The 17,683-nt window shown below is 57.0% G+C and overlaps 1 protein-coding gene across 1 annotated transcript in view; it reads right to left on the bottom strand.

Moving 5' to 3' along the window:
* Nucleotides 1–1,633: 1,633 nt before the first annotated feature.
* Nucleotides 1,634–17,683, bottom strand: part of TSPAN14 (tetraspanin 14) — a 58,059-nt gene continuing 42,009 nt past the window's right edge. Inside the window, exons 3-9 of the mRNA XM_062214693.1 lie at nucleotides 12,921–12,971; nucleotides 11,277–11,423; nucleotides 9,765–9,935; nucleotides 7,939–8,064; nucleotides 6,868–6,912; nucleotides 4,932–5,051; nucleotides 1,634–3,462 (exon numbers count right to left, since the gene is read on the bottom strand). Coding sequence (XP_062070677.1) covers nucleotides 3,391–3,462; nucleotides 4,932–5,051; nucleotides 6,868–6,912; nucleotides 7,939–8,064; nucleotides 9,765–9,935; nucleotides 11,277–11,423; nucleotides 12,921–12,971 — 732 coding nt within the window. The 3' untranslated portion in view covers nucleotides 1,634–3,390. The remainder of the gene's footprint in view (nucleotides 3,463–4,931; nucleotides 5,052–6,867; nucleotides 6,913–7,938; nucleotides 8,065–9,764; nucleotides 9,936–11,276; nucleotides 11,424–12,920; nucleotides 12,972–17,683) is intronic.

Raw genomic sequence — 17,683 nt, 5'->3', positions numbered from 1 at the left:
TCTGCTCCTTGCAGGCAACAGTAAGCTTCCTCACAGGTCCCTAAAACCAGACTGGGCACCCAAATCCAGGTACAGAACAGAGGCAGGGGCAGGGGACACCAGCGCCCTCCCATTTTCTCAAAATGCCTGTTGGTGGCCACTGAGCCCAGTGAGACAGGATGTCCTTCAGGCAATGGCCATGCTCAGGCGCGCCTTCTGGGCTGGTTTTGCTCAGCAGCTGACATTTAGGGTCCATTTAGATTCAGAATGTGGCTTCCACGGAGCAAAGCTTCCAGTGTGTGGACCCAGACCTTCCAAATCCCAGACAGCAACTTACCTTCCTCACAGCCTCAGGTTTTGGGTATGGGAATGGCTGGCGACTGAACGACTTTATTAACGCTTTGCTCTGAGCACTTCCTGTGTTCCCAGAAAGTGCTGCATCCGTGAAGCTGTACAGTTCACGTGGGGTGACGTGGGCCAGGCAGGTTTCCTGCCCAGACCACAGCCCCACCCGTCACACTCGTGGCTGGGGCCTGAGGACACGCGGGAGAGGGTCCGAGTCCGAGACGGGCTGAGTGTGGCCCCCGAAGCAGAGTGTTTTAAGGATGGGGTGACCCAGAGTGACAGGCACTACCGGGCCCGAGAGAGGCTGTGGGTCTGACAGCTGGGAGGTGGCTGGTGGACAGAACAGGAGGCAGGCAATGGGGCCACAGCAGTTTTTCAGGAAGAAAAAGGGAAGAGGCAATGGGGAGAGCAACACAGGGAAGTCCCGAGAGGAGGGGACAGGAAGGACAGAGGACAGGAGAGATCCTGAGACCTGAGAGTGGGCATGGACAGGGCTCTAAGGGAGGATAAGCAGAGGCCGCCTGCTGGCCTTGGTCCTGATTCCCACAGGACAGGGGCAGTGGGGACTCGGGCAGGCCAGCACTGGGCATCTGCGCTTCTGAGCAGGGGGTGCTCCGATCTGCTGGGGACTCCCACATGTGCCGCTCTCATCCTCGGTTCTCATCCTTGGTTTCTTCTCTCCTCTCGTTCAACAACTCAAGAGTCAGATGACATGGCCAAACAATGGCCATAAAGCTTTGTGAACTCACTGAAGAACAAACCCGACCCTGAAACCATCGTGGCCAGCTTTCATCCTGGGCTGGGCGGTATGACCCGGAAGAGGCTCCAGGTCCAGCTGCCGGTTCACGGGAATAGCTTGGGCAGCAGGGGCCGCCCGGAAGCTCCTGGGACCAGTGCACAGCCACCACCTCCTGCTCCAGGGCAGGTTGGGTCAGAGGCACGGGTGAGGCAGGCACTGCCACTGGTAGCCAGGCTGGCAAGTCCAGGACACTACTTGCATAGCCACAGTGCCCAGACACCAACACTTCACCTCCTCGCTGTTTTGCTGCTACCAACAGGATTGCCCAGGGCCAGATGGAGATAATCTAACATGATGTTGACACCAGGCCTGTGGAATCAAAGCACTGCCAACAGTGAGGACAGCTGGGGGAGCGAAGCCACAGCCAACCTGTTCTAGTTGGCAGCCTGCACAGGCAGGACAATCCAATGTGGTGCCATACAGACGCTTAGAAAGGAAAAAAAAAAAAAAAATCACAGGATGAAATTTATATCCAATTGTGTCGGCGGCAGCCACCCTTCCCCTTCCCCACCTAACCTCCCATAAGGTGTGGTCACGCCCGATCCTCTGGTTTCCCTGGCGGTGGAATTTACCACTGAGATGCTCAACGCCATTTTGGGAGTGACCCCAGACAAAAAAAAAACGACCCCAACAGCAGCCTTAATACAAAGATATATTCCATAAAAGAGTTTGGCAGTCAAAGAGAAGCATCACGCTTCCTAAAAACACAAGCATTCTTCTGCCCCTAGTCTACAGAGAATTGTAAAAAAAAAAAAAAAAAAAAAAATAGAATTATACCACCAGCATCCTCTGCAGACACCCCAGCGTACACCGCACAGAACGTTCGCTTCGGCAAGGACTGAAGGTAGCACACGATCCCTGAACAAGGAGGACAGAACTGGCACAAGCTACAGAGAAGCGGCAGCAAGTAGCCCGCAGGTGCACACGCGCCCTGGCTACCCCCGGGGGGAGGGGGGGGGTGTTATTTGCTGTGTAAGACAAACTTCATTCTAAGAGCAAGCCCCAGAAGAGCCCTGACAGAGTGGCAGACACAGTGACCACCAATACACCAGCGTGCAGAGTCACCACCCAAAGGAGACACAAAACGCCCAGAGCTCCCAAGCAGCCGCAGCCTGGGGGCCGGGGCTCGGCCCGGGACTGGCCATGGGACAGCCCGTCTCCCTCCGGGACGAGGGGAACAGCAGGCCGGCTGGCTAGCCTTTGACGGGTGCATGGCCATTTAGGAGCCCGGGTCAAAAAGTCTCAGGCTGGCTCCCTCTCGGGCCTGGGCTCCCTGGCCTGTCAATGGCAGGGAGAGGGTCAGGTTTCAAGTTCTGGGTGACAGTTTCAGTAGCACCAAGACCAGAAGAGAGTGAGGCTCAGCTGGGGAGTGGCAGTTCACTATGTGGTGCACAGAAGATGGGGACGTGTGTGTGGGCAGGAGGGACGGGGGTGGGGAGGCTGCCTCAGCTCTTGACACACTCAAGGGAACTGAAAGGGACACCGTGTAAGGCTGCTGAGAGGAGAAGACCGGAGAAAAGGGAGAAGAAATGAAGAAATGGTGTGAAAACATCCTTACCCCTATAAATAACCTATTTACACATCTTAAGAAAAGGAGAGCCGGCTCTCTGCAGAGGCCAGGCCCGCTGCCCCGATCCCAGCGCCACTAGGGCTTAATGCAGTTGAGGCCAGAGGCAGGTCCCAGCCCTGGGAGAGCAGCTGCAAGGCCTGGAGGGGCAGCCAACGAGGCACTCCCAGGACCTCAGGGCCAGCACAGGCTCTGGCTCACTGCGCATGGACATGGTTGAGAATTCTGCAAACAACCCCCGACATGTGCACACTCAGATCTCCCCCTCCCCAGTTACGGGCAGGCCCCTATGCTCTTCGACTTGCTGGGGAGAGAAGCCTTGGCCTCAACCTGCTGGTGCCCACCCCACGTCCCTCCTGGCCAGTGCCAGTGACCCAAAGCCTGTGGTGAGGTGGCAGGGGTAGTGCAGATGGGCTTGGTTCCTTCACAGCCAGGAGGGTCCCGCCTGTCCCTCAGAGTCACCACTCCCATGTAAAGACACAGTCTCTGTCCCTGGGTAGACCCTGGAGGGGACGCAGTCACAGGTCCCAGCAGGTGAAAAGGGTCTTCAGCACCAGGGAGCAGAAACGGGGAGGTCACGTGGCACTGATGCAGAAGACAGGGCTGGGTGTTGGCTTCTCCCCTCCGGACCGCAGGGGGCCACCAGGGACAGGCCCTGGCCTCCATCGCATGGCTCAGTTCTGCTCATCGCCTCCGCTCCTCAGAAGTGATGGCCCGCCTTCACCGCCTCGATGTCTGAGATCAGGGTCCTCGCCAGGAAGATGCCGAATATCTGAAAGCAAAGCCAACAGGGTCGGTGGCCACCAGCATCAGGGTCAAGGGCAAGGGCAGCGGGATCCCCCCCTCCAGTGCACTGTGCCCCTCGCTGCCCTGCTGAGGCTGAGGATACACAGTGATGCTGGGGCCAAGGCAGGGCACGGGAGGCCACAGATGTAAACTGAGCCTGGGGTCTGCTTCCCTGCATCCTTAGAGACTCGATGTGGCAAAACAGACGCCCTGCCCTGCCTCTACCACGGGCTGGGACATGCTCGGACCCTGGGTTAAACCAAATATAACCCAGTTACCCCGCTGGTTCCCAAAACAATACATCTTGAATGCTTTCCGTGAACCTGGATTCCATAATACTAATGCTGGCCCTGACGCTGGCCGTCCTGACGTCGGAAGCTACACACTGCATGTGACCAACAGGGGAATCGTGCAGGACACTGGTGTTTTTCTGGCTTGGACAGACGTGAACTTGGTGACCTTTGGAAATGTGCTTTTTCCCTGTCGGTTCTCGTGGTGTTGCTGACGAGCCAGCCTCTCCCAGCCTGCTTCCCTCGCCCTCGCTTCTTTTCTCCCTCACAGGCTTCCAGCCCTCAGTCTTCCTCTGCCAGCACTCCACACGCGTCCACTACATGAGGAGGAAGGTGTGGGCGGGTGGCTGCAGTCCTGGGCCCACCTGAGTCACCCTCCCTAAGGCCAGGTCAGAGCCATACGCTTCCGGAACAGGGTGCTTTCCACAGAAAAACAGATGCTCAGAGCCCGCCGGCCTCTCCCCACAGGCCTCGGGGAGTGCTGGGAAAACTCCCGGCTCACTGACATCACGAGTTCTTCACTTTGTCCACCAGTTCTCCTGGCAGACGTGCGCCAGCCCAGCCACCCTGGCCTCGCCATCCCACTCAGCCATGACTTCCTCCCATGGGTGTCGCCCAGCTCAAACAGACGGCATCTTTGGGGAAAGGAGGCCACACAGGGCAGAGGGCCATGTGGCTGGAAAGATAGGCGCGAGGGACGGGCAAAGAGTGCCAGGCAACCCCACACACTGAGCCTCAGGTCTTTGTCCAGTCCACCTCCCACTCCTGGTCTCAGGGCCTCCTGAAACCCCACCATTGCCGCCTCTGGCAGGGAGGACGCCATGGCAGGTGATGGCCCAGACAGAGTACGCCACAGCCCTCACCTGCAGACAGGAACCGCAGCCCTCTGCAGCCTGCCAAGGGGCTGCCAATGGGACCTACACGGGCCCGGCCTCCCCCCACCACCCCGTCCAGGGGGCCGTTCCAGGTGACGGACCATGGGGAGATAGGAATCACGGCCTATCCGGGCCCAGGCCCAACACACTCTTTCCCCAGCACACATATTCTCACCAATGACATCCAACCGGCTGCCTTTCTCCGGCCAGTCAAGCATTCTATGTCAAAGGCCCAACTCCCTCAAATGAAGCAAGGTCACCCGCCCGCCCTCCATGTTCCAGGAACACACCTGTAACAGGGAGATGGCGATGAATACGCCGGCCACAATGTAAATATTCCGCGGGAGCCAGCCCTCCAGCGCCTGGATGCAGCCTTTCGTGAAGATGGACTCGTCCCACTTGCTCTTCAGCTGCAGGGAGACAGCAGAGTGGCCTGTGCTGCGGCACACGCTGCGCCCCCACCCTGGTCCCCTGGAGAGCTCCAGCAGGGGCAGCACAGTGCAGAGGATGGAGGGGCCTGGGGCAGGTGCAGGGGTGGGGCGGGCAGACAGCTGTCCAGGAATGCACATCTCTCTGGTCACCTGACTGAGCAGAGGCTCCCTGCTTGGACCTGGAACCCCTTTCTGTTCAGGCCTCCATAGAGTCAGAGGTCAGCTCGCTCAGTACAGCCCCAGTCTACACTGGGGAGGAGGGACTGGAGAGCTTGCAGGAGAAAGATGTGCCTTTAAAGGAGCAGACGGGGAGGGGGCTCGGAGTCTTCTGAGTCAGAGCCAGCAGGAGAAAGGAGGGAGTGCGGCCTCTCAGGGAAGCCCGGCCCCAGGAGACACGGCCAGCGGGCACGGTCATCAGCCAGGCAGCTCCAAGGCCGGGGATCTCATTGCACCAACCCCCAACCCCCCAGCACCCTCAGCCACCCAGGTACCGCAGCCATCCCGGCCCCCTCAGCTATCGGCCTCCTCCAGGGCAACGCTGATGGAACATTAACTCATTTTAGTGGTGTTAGAAACTGGACTGTGTCTCCTATAGGTTTATGTGTTGGACTCCTGATCCCCAATGCCTCAAAATGGGACTGTGTCTGGAGACGGTCTTTAGAGACCTGACTAAACCAAAAGGAGGTTGCTAGGACAGGCCCTAAGTCAACAAGACTAGCACTCTTCTCTGAGCAGGCCATGAGGACACACACACGTACACAGGTATGTGTCAGAACGGGAGAAGACGGCTGTCTGCAGGCCAAGGAGAGAGGCCCGGAACAGAGCCTCCCTCCCAGCTCTCAGAAGCAGCCAGCCCTGCCCACGCCTTAATCTGACTTGTAGCCTCCAGAGCCGCGAGAAAACAGGGGAGCTGACATTGGCACAGATCCTTGCCTAAGTCTGGGGGCTTAATTTCTCTCTCACAGTTCTGGAGGCCAGGGGGTCGGGGATCAAAGTGCTGGCAGATTTGGTGCCTGCTGCTGACCTGCGTCCCTGCTCCCAGCTGGCATCTTCCTTCCATCCGGGCCCTCACACAGGGGAAGGGGCCAAGCAGCTCCCAAGTCCCCCGCAAGAGGGTGCTGTTCTCACGACCGATCCCCTCTCAGGTTTCGACACGAACTTGGAGGGGACCCAGTGGGTACACAGCCCTAGTGTCCGTGGCTAACATGGAGTCCCGAAATCCCTCCCTTTCAGAATGGCAGTCACTCATACCCTCAAAGGCCAACAGAGCCAGCCCTGGAGTGGATGCGAGGGAGGCTGTGTCCTGCCTGTCTTCACGTCCGAGCACGTGTTCCCTGCAGCTGAGCCCCACCCCAGGCCCATCTCTCTCCAGTTACCACCACCTCCATGTGAAGGCTGGAGCAAGCCACACACCCCTGCAGCTTCACCCTAAACCCCGTTATAGCTCACAGACCACCTTCTGACGCTGAGGGAGACTTAAAAACGCAGTCTTTATTCTCTAAAACTTCCACCCCAGATGCTTCACGCAGTGACTGCAGCTCACAGGGCTTGAAGCCCCCCACCCCCACACTGGTCCTGGGGGCCTTGCAGCCAGCTCAGGAAGCAGGTGTGCCTGGCGCCCTGGCCCTGCCCAGCTCGCCCCCAGCTCAGACTACACCTTGGTGCTTCATCTCCCCACTAGCCCACCAGCCCAGTTAGAACTTGCCCTAAACCTGAAAGTTAGACCATAGGGAATGGAACCGAAAGGACTGTTAACCTTGTGAATCCTTCAAGTTGTAGGGATTGGGGCTCTCACCTGAATCCTGACGTCATATCCACACTGCGTGTTCACAACTTTTTGCTGTAAGGAAAGCATAAAACATGAGTCACCTTGGTCCCCTCAGTAGGCAGCTCTAGGAATGTCACAATCAACAGCAGCTCTCGTCCCGCAGCCACACTGCCGGCCGACCTCCCAGGCTAGGACAGGAAGAGCTAGATGGGAAATATCTCACACACGGTCTCAGGGGCAACCTCTAGAGCACACTGGACAACACGTAAACAAATGAGCAGGGCTGAATTGCAAAACTTAGTAGTCATGGAAATTTGAATGTCACTTAACTTTCACTGTCACAAAATATAATACTTGTTTGGATCTGTTCTCAATCTCTTCCAAATAGCTGAAGGCATTCATGGCTCGTGGGTCACAGAGACACGGCAAACCACGTTTGCCCCCCAGGCCATGCATGGTCCACCAGCCCCAGCACTGGGAGGTGACAGCTACGCTTGCCGAAAGCAGTGCGGACTGAGCCAGTGTGTGTCCCAGTCACCAGCTGCGCCATGTGAGCAAGGCTAGCCGCTAGGGGGTGGCGGCCCTGCCCGCTCCCGGCCTGCCCAGTCGCAGGACATAACACGTGCATAACTGTAACGAGAGCTTGCTCAGGCAGAACTCGGGGCCCCTTCACAATTTCTGGAACCCAGGAACCTGGGCTTGAACTGGGAATGAAAGCAGGTGAAGAACAGGCAGTAACTCCCCACTGCTGAGGCTGTGTCCCCCCGAGAGCGAGGTGCACTCCCCCGGCCCCAGGGGCCGCTGAGCAGAGGGTACTTCCTCCAGAGCAAGGGTGTGGAGAGGGCACGGCGGGGCTCACTACATTCACCACATCTTGTGCAGCGGCCCTAGGGACAGCCCCCAAAGGAGGGACAATACAGTCTTCCCTGCCTTGCCCAGCACATTAGGGCACACGTGGGTCAAGCAGGACCTGTCCTGGGGCTCACAATCCCAGGGACAGGGCGTGGAGAGAGTCTACACAGAGGAGGGAGGCAGCCCTGCAGCCCAGGGCTGTGGGCAGGAGGGACAGCACTTGCTACACGTGGCACAGGGACTCACCGCTGGGTCTGGCACGCAGCAAGAGAAGGGCACCCCGCACTTCTCCCGGCTATAGCTGGCGCCGCTGCAGTTGAAGTAGACGTTGAGGTCCCAGTCTTCAGGGCCGTATGCCCCGCAGCACTGGTTCTATGGTCACAAAAGTGGGGAACTGTCAGGGACTCCAAGCCAGGCTGGGACACCCAGCCCTGAGTCTCAGGCTTGGTGATCCAGAGGTAAGAGTACCTGCTTCTAACACACAGAGAAATCGAGGCCCTCCAGCCACCTCACTTCCCATACAGCCAGAGGCTCTGTGCAAGGCCACCCAGGTAGCCCTTTAAGAAGGCACTGGCAGCCCAGGCCGGCTCCTCCATGCTGCACACAAGCCGACTCACAGCGCCCTGGCTCACCCAGGGCACCGCATGCTAGGTTCTGGTCCCTCTCGGCCTGCTAGGGGCTTCGGCCCGTTTTTCTCTTTCCTTTTCACATCAGGGTAAACCCCACCTTCATCCCCAAACTGTTCCAGTTGCTTCAATGCCGACCTAACGTTTCACCCCAAGGAAGACCCTAGTGTACCGAACCTCTGTGCACATTTTTATTTTGAAAAGGAAATGAAGGCAATGGAGAAAACAACAGCATCTTTAAGGCAATTCAGGGAGGAAGCGCCCTCACGGATACGGGCAAGCCTGAGACTATGAGACAAGGAGAAAGCTGTGGCACTGGACAGGAAAGGCACACAGAGGGGCAGCAGAAGGGGCTGCTGAGGCCAGCGTTGTGGCATGGTGGGTTAAGCCACCGCTGTCTGTGATGCTGGCATCCCATATGGGTGCCAGTTCAAGTCCCGATTGCTCCACTTCCAACCCTGCTCCCTCCTAATGTGTTTGGAAAAGCAGAGGGGGATGGCCCAAGTGCTTGGGTCCCTGCCACCCATTTGGGAGACATAGAGTTCCAGGCTCCTGGCTTTGGTCTGGCACAGCCGTGGCTGTTGTGGCCACTTGGGGAGTGAATCAGTGAATGGATGATCTCTCTCTCTCTTTTAGCAACTTTGCCTTTCAACTAAATAAATCTATCTTTAAAAAAAACGCCTGGGATTTGGTGACCTTCACATACTAGCAGAGGTCAGTATGGTAGGACCTTTAGTCACGTGGGTGGGTGTTGGAAATAACAGTAAGCAATATTATTGTAACAGTAAGCGTTATTTAGAGTGTTTCCAATTTATTTTCTTCTCCTAACCCAAGCATTCCATATGAAAGCCCTTGAGGAAGCTGGGCGCTCTGGCTGAGCACAGATCAAACAGGGGCCTTGCCCAGGCCAAGCTGGCCAGGGAGTGGGCTCCTCCCAGGCGCAGCAGCACACAAGGCAGCTAGGGGCCAGGCACAGTAAAGGCCACAGCCTGGGACTGCTAGGACAAGCCCCCAGGGACTGACTCCAGGGAGCTGACGTGGACTTCCACCCCAGGATGCTTCCTCCAGGCAGCTCTGCCCTTCTCAAACAGGAAGAGGAAAAGGTTCTGGGGAGAAAGAAGACAGGAATAGCCTCAGACAGTGAGTCACGAGCCTCGCAGCAAGCGCCCGCGGTCCCAGGGAGGTCTGTGGCTGCTGTTGTGGCTAAAGGGAAAGACTGGAGATCTGGGCCCCAACAGGGGCGGGAGGGCTGAGCCCCCGGGGATGGTGGCCACGGGTGCAATGGACCACCAGGTAACCAACCACGAGCCGGCAAGCAAGGCTGACCGAGCAGAGGTGGAGGCGGCGAGGTCGCCAGCCGCCAGCCTTGGCATGGGAGCAGCAGGGACAGAACGAAGGCAGGAGAGTGGCGGCTCTACCAGGGCGCCCACCCACAGCGGCGCTTACTGCTTTCTGGAGGGAGTCGATGAGGTTCTGCAGGTCTATGTCGTCCCGGTAGGACCTGATGTTGCTCTCGAAGAATTCCCGGAAGCGGTCTCTCACCCAGTCCTGGAACAGGAAGGCCAGCACAGCCACGGCCAGCTCCAGGAAGAAGATGAGCACGATGGCACCGCAGAACTGCATGGGGATGCAGATGGGGGCAGAGTCACCACGGCACCACCTGGCCACCCGCATCCCCATCTGACCTGGAACCACTGCCTGCGGCAAAGGACAGGGACTCTGCACCCCAGGGACAGGCCCTGGGAGCCCCACGGCCTGAGCCGAGACAACCTCACACTGACTGCACAGTGGGGCTGTATGGTACTCACTCCACCACTTCGGTAATGGTTAAATGCGTGAAAAGGCACAAGAAGGGCCCAAGCCAATGTGCCCATCATTTCTCCGCAGCTGCCCTTGTTCCCCGACAGGAAGTAGATCTTGTGGTGAGAGTGAGTTCTACTCCCGGAGGCTGTCAGCTCCTTTCAAACAGAGCCAGGGCCCAGGCACCAAATGGCCACTCCCCACACACACAAGGCCCTCACTCCACCACAGGGTTTGCCTAAGGTCACACTACTCATGCTCCCTGCAATCCAGGAGCTGACACTGTGACCGGTCAACACCCTCTCTGCGTGTTGCGTGTAGGACAGCCAGCCGCACAAGGACCTCTGCCGAAGCACGGCTGCCCTGGCCACAAACAGCAGCAGCATTCTGCAAGGCTCCACAGCCCCCTCCCACCGCGGCTGGCTCGGGCCTCACAGTCCTTATCACTGTCCATACAAGACCAGCTTGGACACAACCCTTCAAAGACAGAGGGGAACTACATACACACACACACACACAAAACCCTCCAGAATGCAATCTCTGTGCACACAGAAGCAAGAAGCCAAACATATTTGAAGAAAAAAAAAAAAAGGAAAAAAAATCCATGTGCTTTGATTTTTAAATTAAGTCTAGGGGGGAAAAAAACCTGATCTAACAAATTCAACAAATAATATGTCGCAAAAAATGAGAATATCTTTTTTCTATCAGGTACTATTTAAATTTCTAGCTGGATGCATTTAAAAATGAATTTGTATCTAAATATACGGCCAAACTCTTAGCAACCTCACAGTTGTGCCAGGAAATTAAGGATTCTGTGTTGCACACCCAACAGAGTCGCACTCCCTGGAGGAGGGAAATGATTTCTTAATGTTACCGGCACCATCCTTTGATCTCAGCCAGGAAGGGCAAAGGTAAGGAGCAAACAAACAATTCCTATAGAACTTCTGAGTGAAGATAAAAGGCCAAGGAGAGGAGTGGAGCTGGCCTGCCCATCGCCAGCTCCTCCCAAATCGGGCAGAAACCCAGAGGGGCCGCTCCTCCTGGGGTGGTTTTTTTCCTAGAGCCTCACCCTTCTACAGGACAACAGAGAAGGGCAAGAGTGCTAGCAGATAACCTGGGAGCCTGCCCGTGTCCCGGGCCCACCCCCCAGGCACTCACAAACTTGAGCAGGCAGATGTTCTCCCGCAGGGCCCCCACGCAGCCGGCGAACCCCAGCGTGAACATCACCACGCCCACCATCAGGACCAGCACCACCGGGTCGATTCCATGTAGCCGGGTCACCTTGGTGAGGTCGGACAGCACACCCTGAGAGAGGCAGAGAAGGCAGAGCAGTCAGGGTGGCCCTGTGGTCTGGGCTGTGACCCCAACAGAGGACAGGGCCCTCTCTTCCACGGCTCAATCCTCTCAACTTACAAGCCAGGCCCTGTCTGCCCCTGGAGGCCCCTCTGCCCAGCAGCCCCCAGGTTTCTTCTGAGGCCTGCAGAGTGCCTAAGCCAGGCCCGGGGCCACAGGGCACACCGGACCAAGCTGGTCTCCTGGGTGGCTGAGCAGGTTAGCCCCTAGCTGCGCACCTCACTGCTGTGATGAAAAAGCCTCAATCTGACTGTTCCTGTGGAAAAGGCACCAAGGGTAGAGACGCACCTGCCCCTGGAACTCTGTCATGAGGAAGGTGTCCTGGGCTGCACCAGCCCAGATGGCAGCCGCTGACCCTGTGTGCTGTCAGATATCTGGAACATGGCTAGGGATCCTAAACTGAATTTCAACCCGTTTCCTTTTCTCTAATTTAGATGTAAACAAACAGTCACATGTGACTAGTGGCAGGAGTCACAGGAGGAAGGACAAAAGTGCAGCTGGACCAGGTGCCCAGCCCAGCTCAGCCCAGTACAGCTCAGGCTGGGCAGCAGGGTAGCCAGGATCCCAGCTTTGCCTATCTGGCTGCTGCAGTCCTGCAGGCGGCCACACGGTGGCGTTGCGGGTTATGGATTGCACCCCTTTGAGGGTCACTGGGGCAAAGGGACATTTAGGGGTTTACAGGCCACTGAAGGTGCACAAACAGGAAGGCGGGCCTTACCCATCTCCCAAAGCCTGCAGACCCAAGTGCTCCTGAAGCAAAGGCAGACAGTTGGCCCCGGGCCTGAAGCTCCTGAGGAAGCTTCCCTTCCCACTGTGGTTCCTCGACCTGCTCTTCCTGGCTCCTTCTGCAGCTGCCACTGCCCCGCTCTTCCTCCCGCATCCCTGGTTCCTGCCCACAGTCAGGGAGGGCCCTTTCCAGCCAGACTAGTCCCTCCCTGCAGTGCCAACAGCCCCATACTGGGGACAGTGAGGGCCTGGTCTCCCTCCTCGCCCCCTCTCCGGTTGTGTAAAGACATGCCCCGCACAGGGGCTCCTTTGGGCCCACACACACACTTCACAAATTCACATGTGTGCCTGTGTCCAGGAGCCTGCTCACTCACTCCACTGCCCCAGCAGGGTAGGAAGTCAGCCCCAGGCCTGCCTAGCATCACTGCAGAAAAGCCCTGGGGTGACACATGGTGACATGGGACTGCCAGGACAGAGCGATGGCTCTCCACACTCGGGGAGCCTAAAAGTCCCCGACCCCAGCAGGTCCAGTCTTGGGTACCAGCAGCCGGCCCTGCCACCAGAGAGCAGAGCCGGCCTCAGTGCTGGTTCTGTGACGATTAATGGCTACCCAGCCTTACACAGCAGAAGGCACAAGGAATGTGCCCCCTGGAGGGGGACAATGCCAGTGAGTGCTCCTTGGGGCAGGCCGCCTGCCACAAACAGCCATGGGGACACACCTACCTTTTCGCTCCATGCCCACAGCCCGACTCCGAGGAAGACGACTCCAGCCAACTAAGTAGGGAGAGAGAAGGGGTAGTCAGAACTGGGCACCACACCAGCGCCTCCTACAGTCGAGTCCGTACTGCTGGTCAGGGATGTGCTTGGCTCCTGCCCCAGGCGGCTCCTCGACCCCTGCAGACCACAGAGGCTCCACCCCCAAAAAGGGACACGGAGCTCTGCAGGTGACCTGTACTCACCTTCCCCGAATGTCCACTTGAACCCATTCAACAGAGGCCCACGCCCCGGGGAGCAAAGGTGAAGATGTCAGCCGACCCTGTCCAGCAGGGATGACCGGGTCACAGCCACCCGGCCATGCCTGTTTCTGCAGCCCCCAGCTCACCACAGTGCTCTGTCCAGTGCATAAGACACTGCCCTTGTGAGGGCTGCCCCGGAGAACGCGCTGCACGGGGCTGGGCACAGCAGAGCCCAGCACCATCTCTGCCCATCCTTCCCCCACCTTAGGCCTCCACATGCTGACAGGCAGCTGCGCAGGCCACTTGCTGGCCAGGGCTCTCTCCTCCTCCTCGTCCTCCTCCTCCCAGTGGCATCTGGGTTCAGCATAGGGCACAGGTGTGCTCAGGAAATGCTGGGTCATCATTGGCTATCAAATTAAAATAGGCCTGCACTAGCAATGCGCTCACCCAAAGAGATGGGGCCCATGCCCAGACTACCTACCTGCAGGAACCCACTGGGGCTAGGTGAAAGGGGTCATCCCAATCTATCACACAGCTTCCCAACCTGAGGTGAGGGCAGGGGGCGGGGGGCGAATCCATATAAAACAGTGTGGGACAGGCATTGTGACTGCAGCAGGTCACAGACTAAGCTCTGCTTGGGTCACCTGCATCGCATATCACAGTACCTGGAGTCCCGGTTCTCCCACTTCCAATCCAGCTGCCTGCTAACGTGCCTGGGAAGGCAGAAGATGACAGCCCAAGTACTTGAGTTCTTGCCACCCATGTAAGAGACCTGGATGGAGTTCTGAGCTCCTGTCTTCGGCCTGGCCCAGGCCTGGTTGTTGTAGGCATTGGGGAATGAATCAGCAATTGAAAGATCCCTCTCTCTGGGCCAGCACTGTGGCACAGCGAGTAAAGTCGCCACCTTCAGTGTCAGCATCCCATATGGGCACCAGTTTGTGTCCCAGCTGCTCAACTTCCTATCCAGCTCTCTGCTCTAGTCTGGAAAAGCAGCACAAGATGGCCCAAGTCCTTGGGCCCCTGCACCCGCGTGGGAGACCTGGAAGAAGCTCCTGGCTCCTGGCTTCGGATCGGCCCTGCTCTGGCCATTGCAGCCATTTGGGGAGATCTATTTATTTATTTGAAAAGCAGAGTTACAAAGAGGCGGAGGGAGGGAGGGAGTAAGGGAAGGAAGGAGATCTTCATCTGCTGGTTCACTCCCAAAATGGCTGCAATGGCTGGAGCTGCACCGATCTGAAGCCAGGAGCTTCTTCTGGGTCTCCCACACGGGTGCAGGGCCCAAGCACTTGGGCCATCTTCTATTGCTTTCCCAGGCCATAGCAGGGAGCTAGATCGGAAGTAGAGCAGCCGGGACTCAAACCAGCACCCATATGGGATGCTGGCACTTCAGGCAGCTTCTTTACCTGCAACGGCACAGCATCAGCCCAATAAATAAATCTTTAAAAATGAAACACACATGGTCTGCAACAGAGCTGCCTCCCGCTTTCCTGTTTACTACTTCATGCCAGGCTGGCACCTCGCTGCCATTCATCAGCGTCTCAGCACTAACAGCAGGGCTAGGTTTCTCCGTGACGCTCAGCCTTCCACCGCGCATTCTCATGCTTTACGCGGTCTATTTATTCAATACCAGCCCCAGGTGGCTCGAGTGGGAAGGAAAGGCCCCTTAGAGAAAACGCTAGGGAGTTGCAATCTCTTTAGGCTGCAGATTCAGAAAACGTGCAGTGCCTCATGTTTTGCACAGAACTTCAGGGGCCCACAGTCTTCCACTGGCGGGTCCCATGATGGTCTATGAACCCCTAGTAAGGAAACACTGTCTGGACCCAACTGCTCTATTTCACAAAGAAGAACACTGGGGCCAGCAAGGGCCTAGACCACAATGCTAGGCCATGGGAAGGAGGCTGCGCAACACTGAGTGCACTGACTGTGAGGTCTGTCCAGAGCAGTGCACGCGGCGCTGAGCCAGGCAGGCAGAGTTTCCTGGGCTTTCCGCCACACCACGCAGACCTGCCGCTCTTCCTCCCACTGAATTAATGAGTTGATAAGGTCTCTGTTCTCCCTGATGGGGTCAGGGCCAGGTCCTCTCGCTCCCCAGATGTCTGGTACAGGTGAGCACGCATGCAGATGACTGGTTACGGCCCCTGCAGGTTGTGGGTGCCATCCCCACCACTCGAAGTCCCCAGTGATTCACTTCCTATTGCCAAAGCTGGAGTTCAAGTTTTTTTGCTCATCTTACGTGAGCTCATCTGAGGAGAGGTCACAGTTGGTCATTCCCCCATCCGACAACCTCTTCACCGACACACCCAGCTCCAGGATCGCTGCACGCACATTCATGACTGCCTTCCTCCCTCCCTGCCACTTCTCCGTCAGACCTGGCAAGCGCAGTTCCAGGCCTGTGCCCCGCCCGTGAGCCCTGCAGATGATTTCATGACCCACCTGGCTTTAACTACCACCTCTACACGGCCCACTTGCAAACCCAGGTCTTCAGCAATCACACCCTGCACTGTCGACTGGACTGGTCCACTGGAGATAGCTAACGATATTTCAATCTAACACACCCCCAGTCCAGTGCAGCAGTTAACGTGCTGCTTGGGGCATCTGTATCCGTATCTGAGTCCCTGGGTTGAAGCCCCAGCTCTGCATCTGAGTCCAGCTCCCGGCTAATAATGCACACCCTGGGAAGCAGCAGGTGAAGGCCCACACAACTGGGTTCCCGCCTCTCATGCGTGAGACCTGGTGTGAGATCCCTGCTTCTTAGTGCTTGGGGAGTGAACTGATAGATAGGAAGTCTCTCACTCTCTCTGCCTCTTAAGTAAAATAAATAATGTTTTTAAATAATAAATAAATTTTTTTAAATACCCCTAGATGGAGCCTTGGTCTCCCGACCCCTCCCCCTTCTCCTGGATTAGAAGCACCCTCCGTCCACTCATTTGCTTATGAAAAATCTAGACCTCAAGTCTCTCTTTCCCCCTTAGCTCACATTCAAACCCACCAAGCTCCTCAGTTGGTTCTACCTTTAAGATACATGGTGTGGTGGGGCCAGCACTGTGGCATTGCAGGTAGGGCTGCCGCCTGCAGTGCCGGCATTCCATATGGGCACCAGTTTGAGACCCAGTTGCTCCATTTCCGATCCAGCTCTCTACTATGGCCTGGGAAAGTAGTACAAGATGGCCCAACTCCTCAGGTCCCTACACCACATGGGAGACCCAGAGGAAGCTCCTGGTTCCTGGCTTCAGATCAGCGCAGCTCCAGCTATTGCAACCAACTGGGGAGTGAACCAGAGGATGGAAGACCTCTCTCTCTCTCTCTCTCTCTCTCTCTCTCTCTCTCTCTGCCTCTGCCTCTGCCTCTCCTTCTCTCTGTGTGTAACTCTGACTTTCAAGTAAATAAATAAATCTTAAAAAAAACAAAAACAAAAACAAAAAAGATATATAGTGTGGGGCCGGCACTGTGGTGTGGCGAGTAAAGCCACTGCTTACAGTGTGGTATCCCCTATGGGCACCAGTTCAAGTTCGAGATGCTCCACTTCCCATCCAGCTCTCTGCTATGGCCTGGGAAAGCAGTGGAAGATGGCCCAAGTCCTTGGGCCCCAGAACCCACGTGAGAGACAGGGAAGAAGCTCCTGGTTCTTGACTTTAGATCAGATCAGCTCCGACCATTGCAGGCACACTTCTTAGTCCAACTCACTCCAAAGGTGTTCAAGGCAAATGTAGGCCATGCAGAAGCCAGGCTGGCTTACGACCAAGGTCAAGCCCTACACAGGCATCACCACCCCCATCCTGTTCCCAACAGACATTCCAGACCCCACTCACCTCCCGCAACCAACCACGGCCCGGAGGGCTCGCCTCCTCCCCACTGCACCTCGCAGCTCGGCCCCTCTCACCCACACTACAACCAGCCCCAGCCGCACCTGCATGTTTGTTTCTGTGAATCTGCACGGAGGTGCTGCTCTAACTTTCCCCTGGGTCACGACACAGACACATCGGGAAGAGGCGACTGATTTCATAAAAGAGGTTTGCTCTCCTAAAGGATTCAGAGCGCAAGTTCCCAGGAAGGACCCTCGGCTCAGCCCAACAGAAGCAGCGTTTGCCTGCCTCGGGAGCAGGGCACGGTGCAGGGGCAGGGCGGGGCAGGGCAGGCAAGAACAAGGGCTTGCCTTCTTTTCTGTTCTGTCTGAAAGGAAGAACTAAAGTTAACTTGCACCAGAAAGACAGGAACTTGGGGTCACATGTCAGATCATGGGTTTAATGAACAATGGCCCACAGCAGGAACTTGGGGGACCAATGGCAGTTTTAGAGACCAAGAGACTTGAGGAAGGACCAGGCAGGGAAAGCTACCTGTCTGGTGTTTATGAAGCAGACACAGGAACTAGCAAGGGCACCCTCCAGCCTCGAAGCTCCAGAGTAGCTGGTCTTTGGGGCTGGGCCACACCATTCTCCCTGACTGCTGACCGAGAGGAAGGTGGCCTCCTGCCTTACACTGACCTTTCTCTTCTATCTGCCCCAGTGGTTAAGATGCTGATTAGGATGCCCA

Source organism: Lepus europaeus, chromosome 17 (assembly GCF_033115175.1).
Source record: "Lepus europaeus isolate LE1 chromosome 17, mLepTim1.pri, whole genome shotgun sequence".
Taxonomy (NCBI): Eukaryota; Metazoa; Chordata; class Mammalia; order Lagomorpha; family Leporidae; genus Lepus; species Lepus europaeus.
This window is presented reverse-complemented; position numbering and strand designations above follow the sequence as displayed.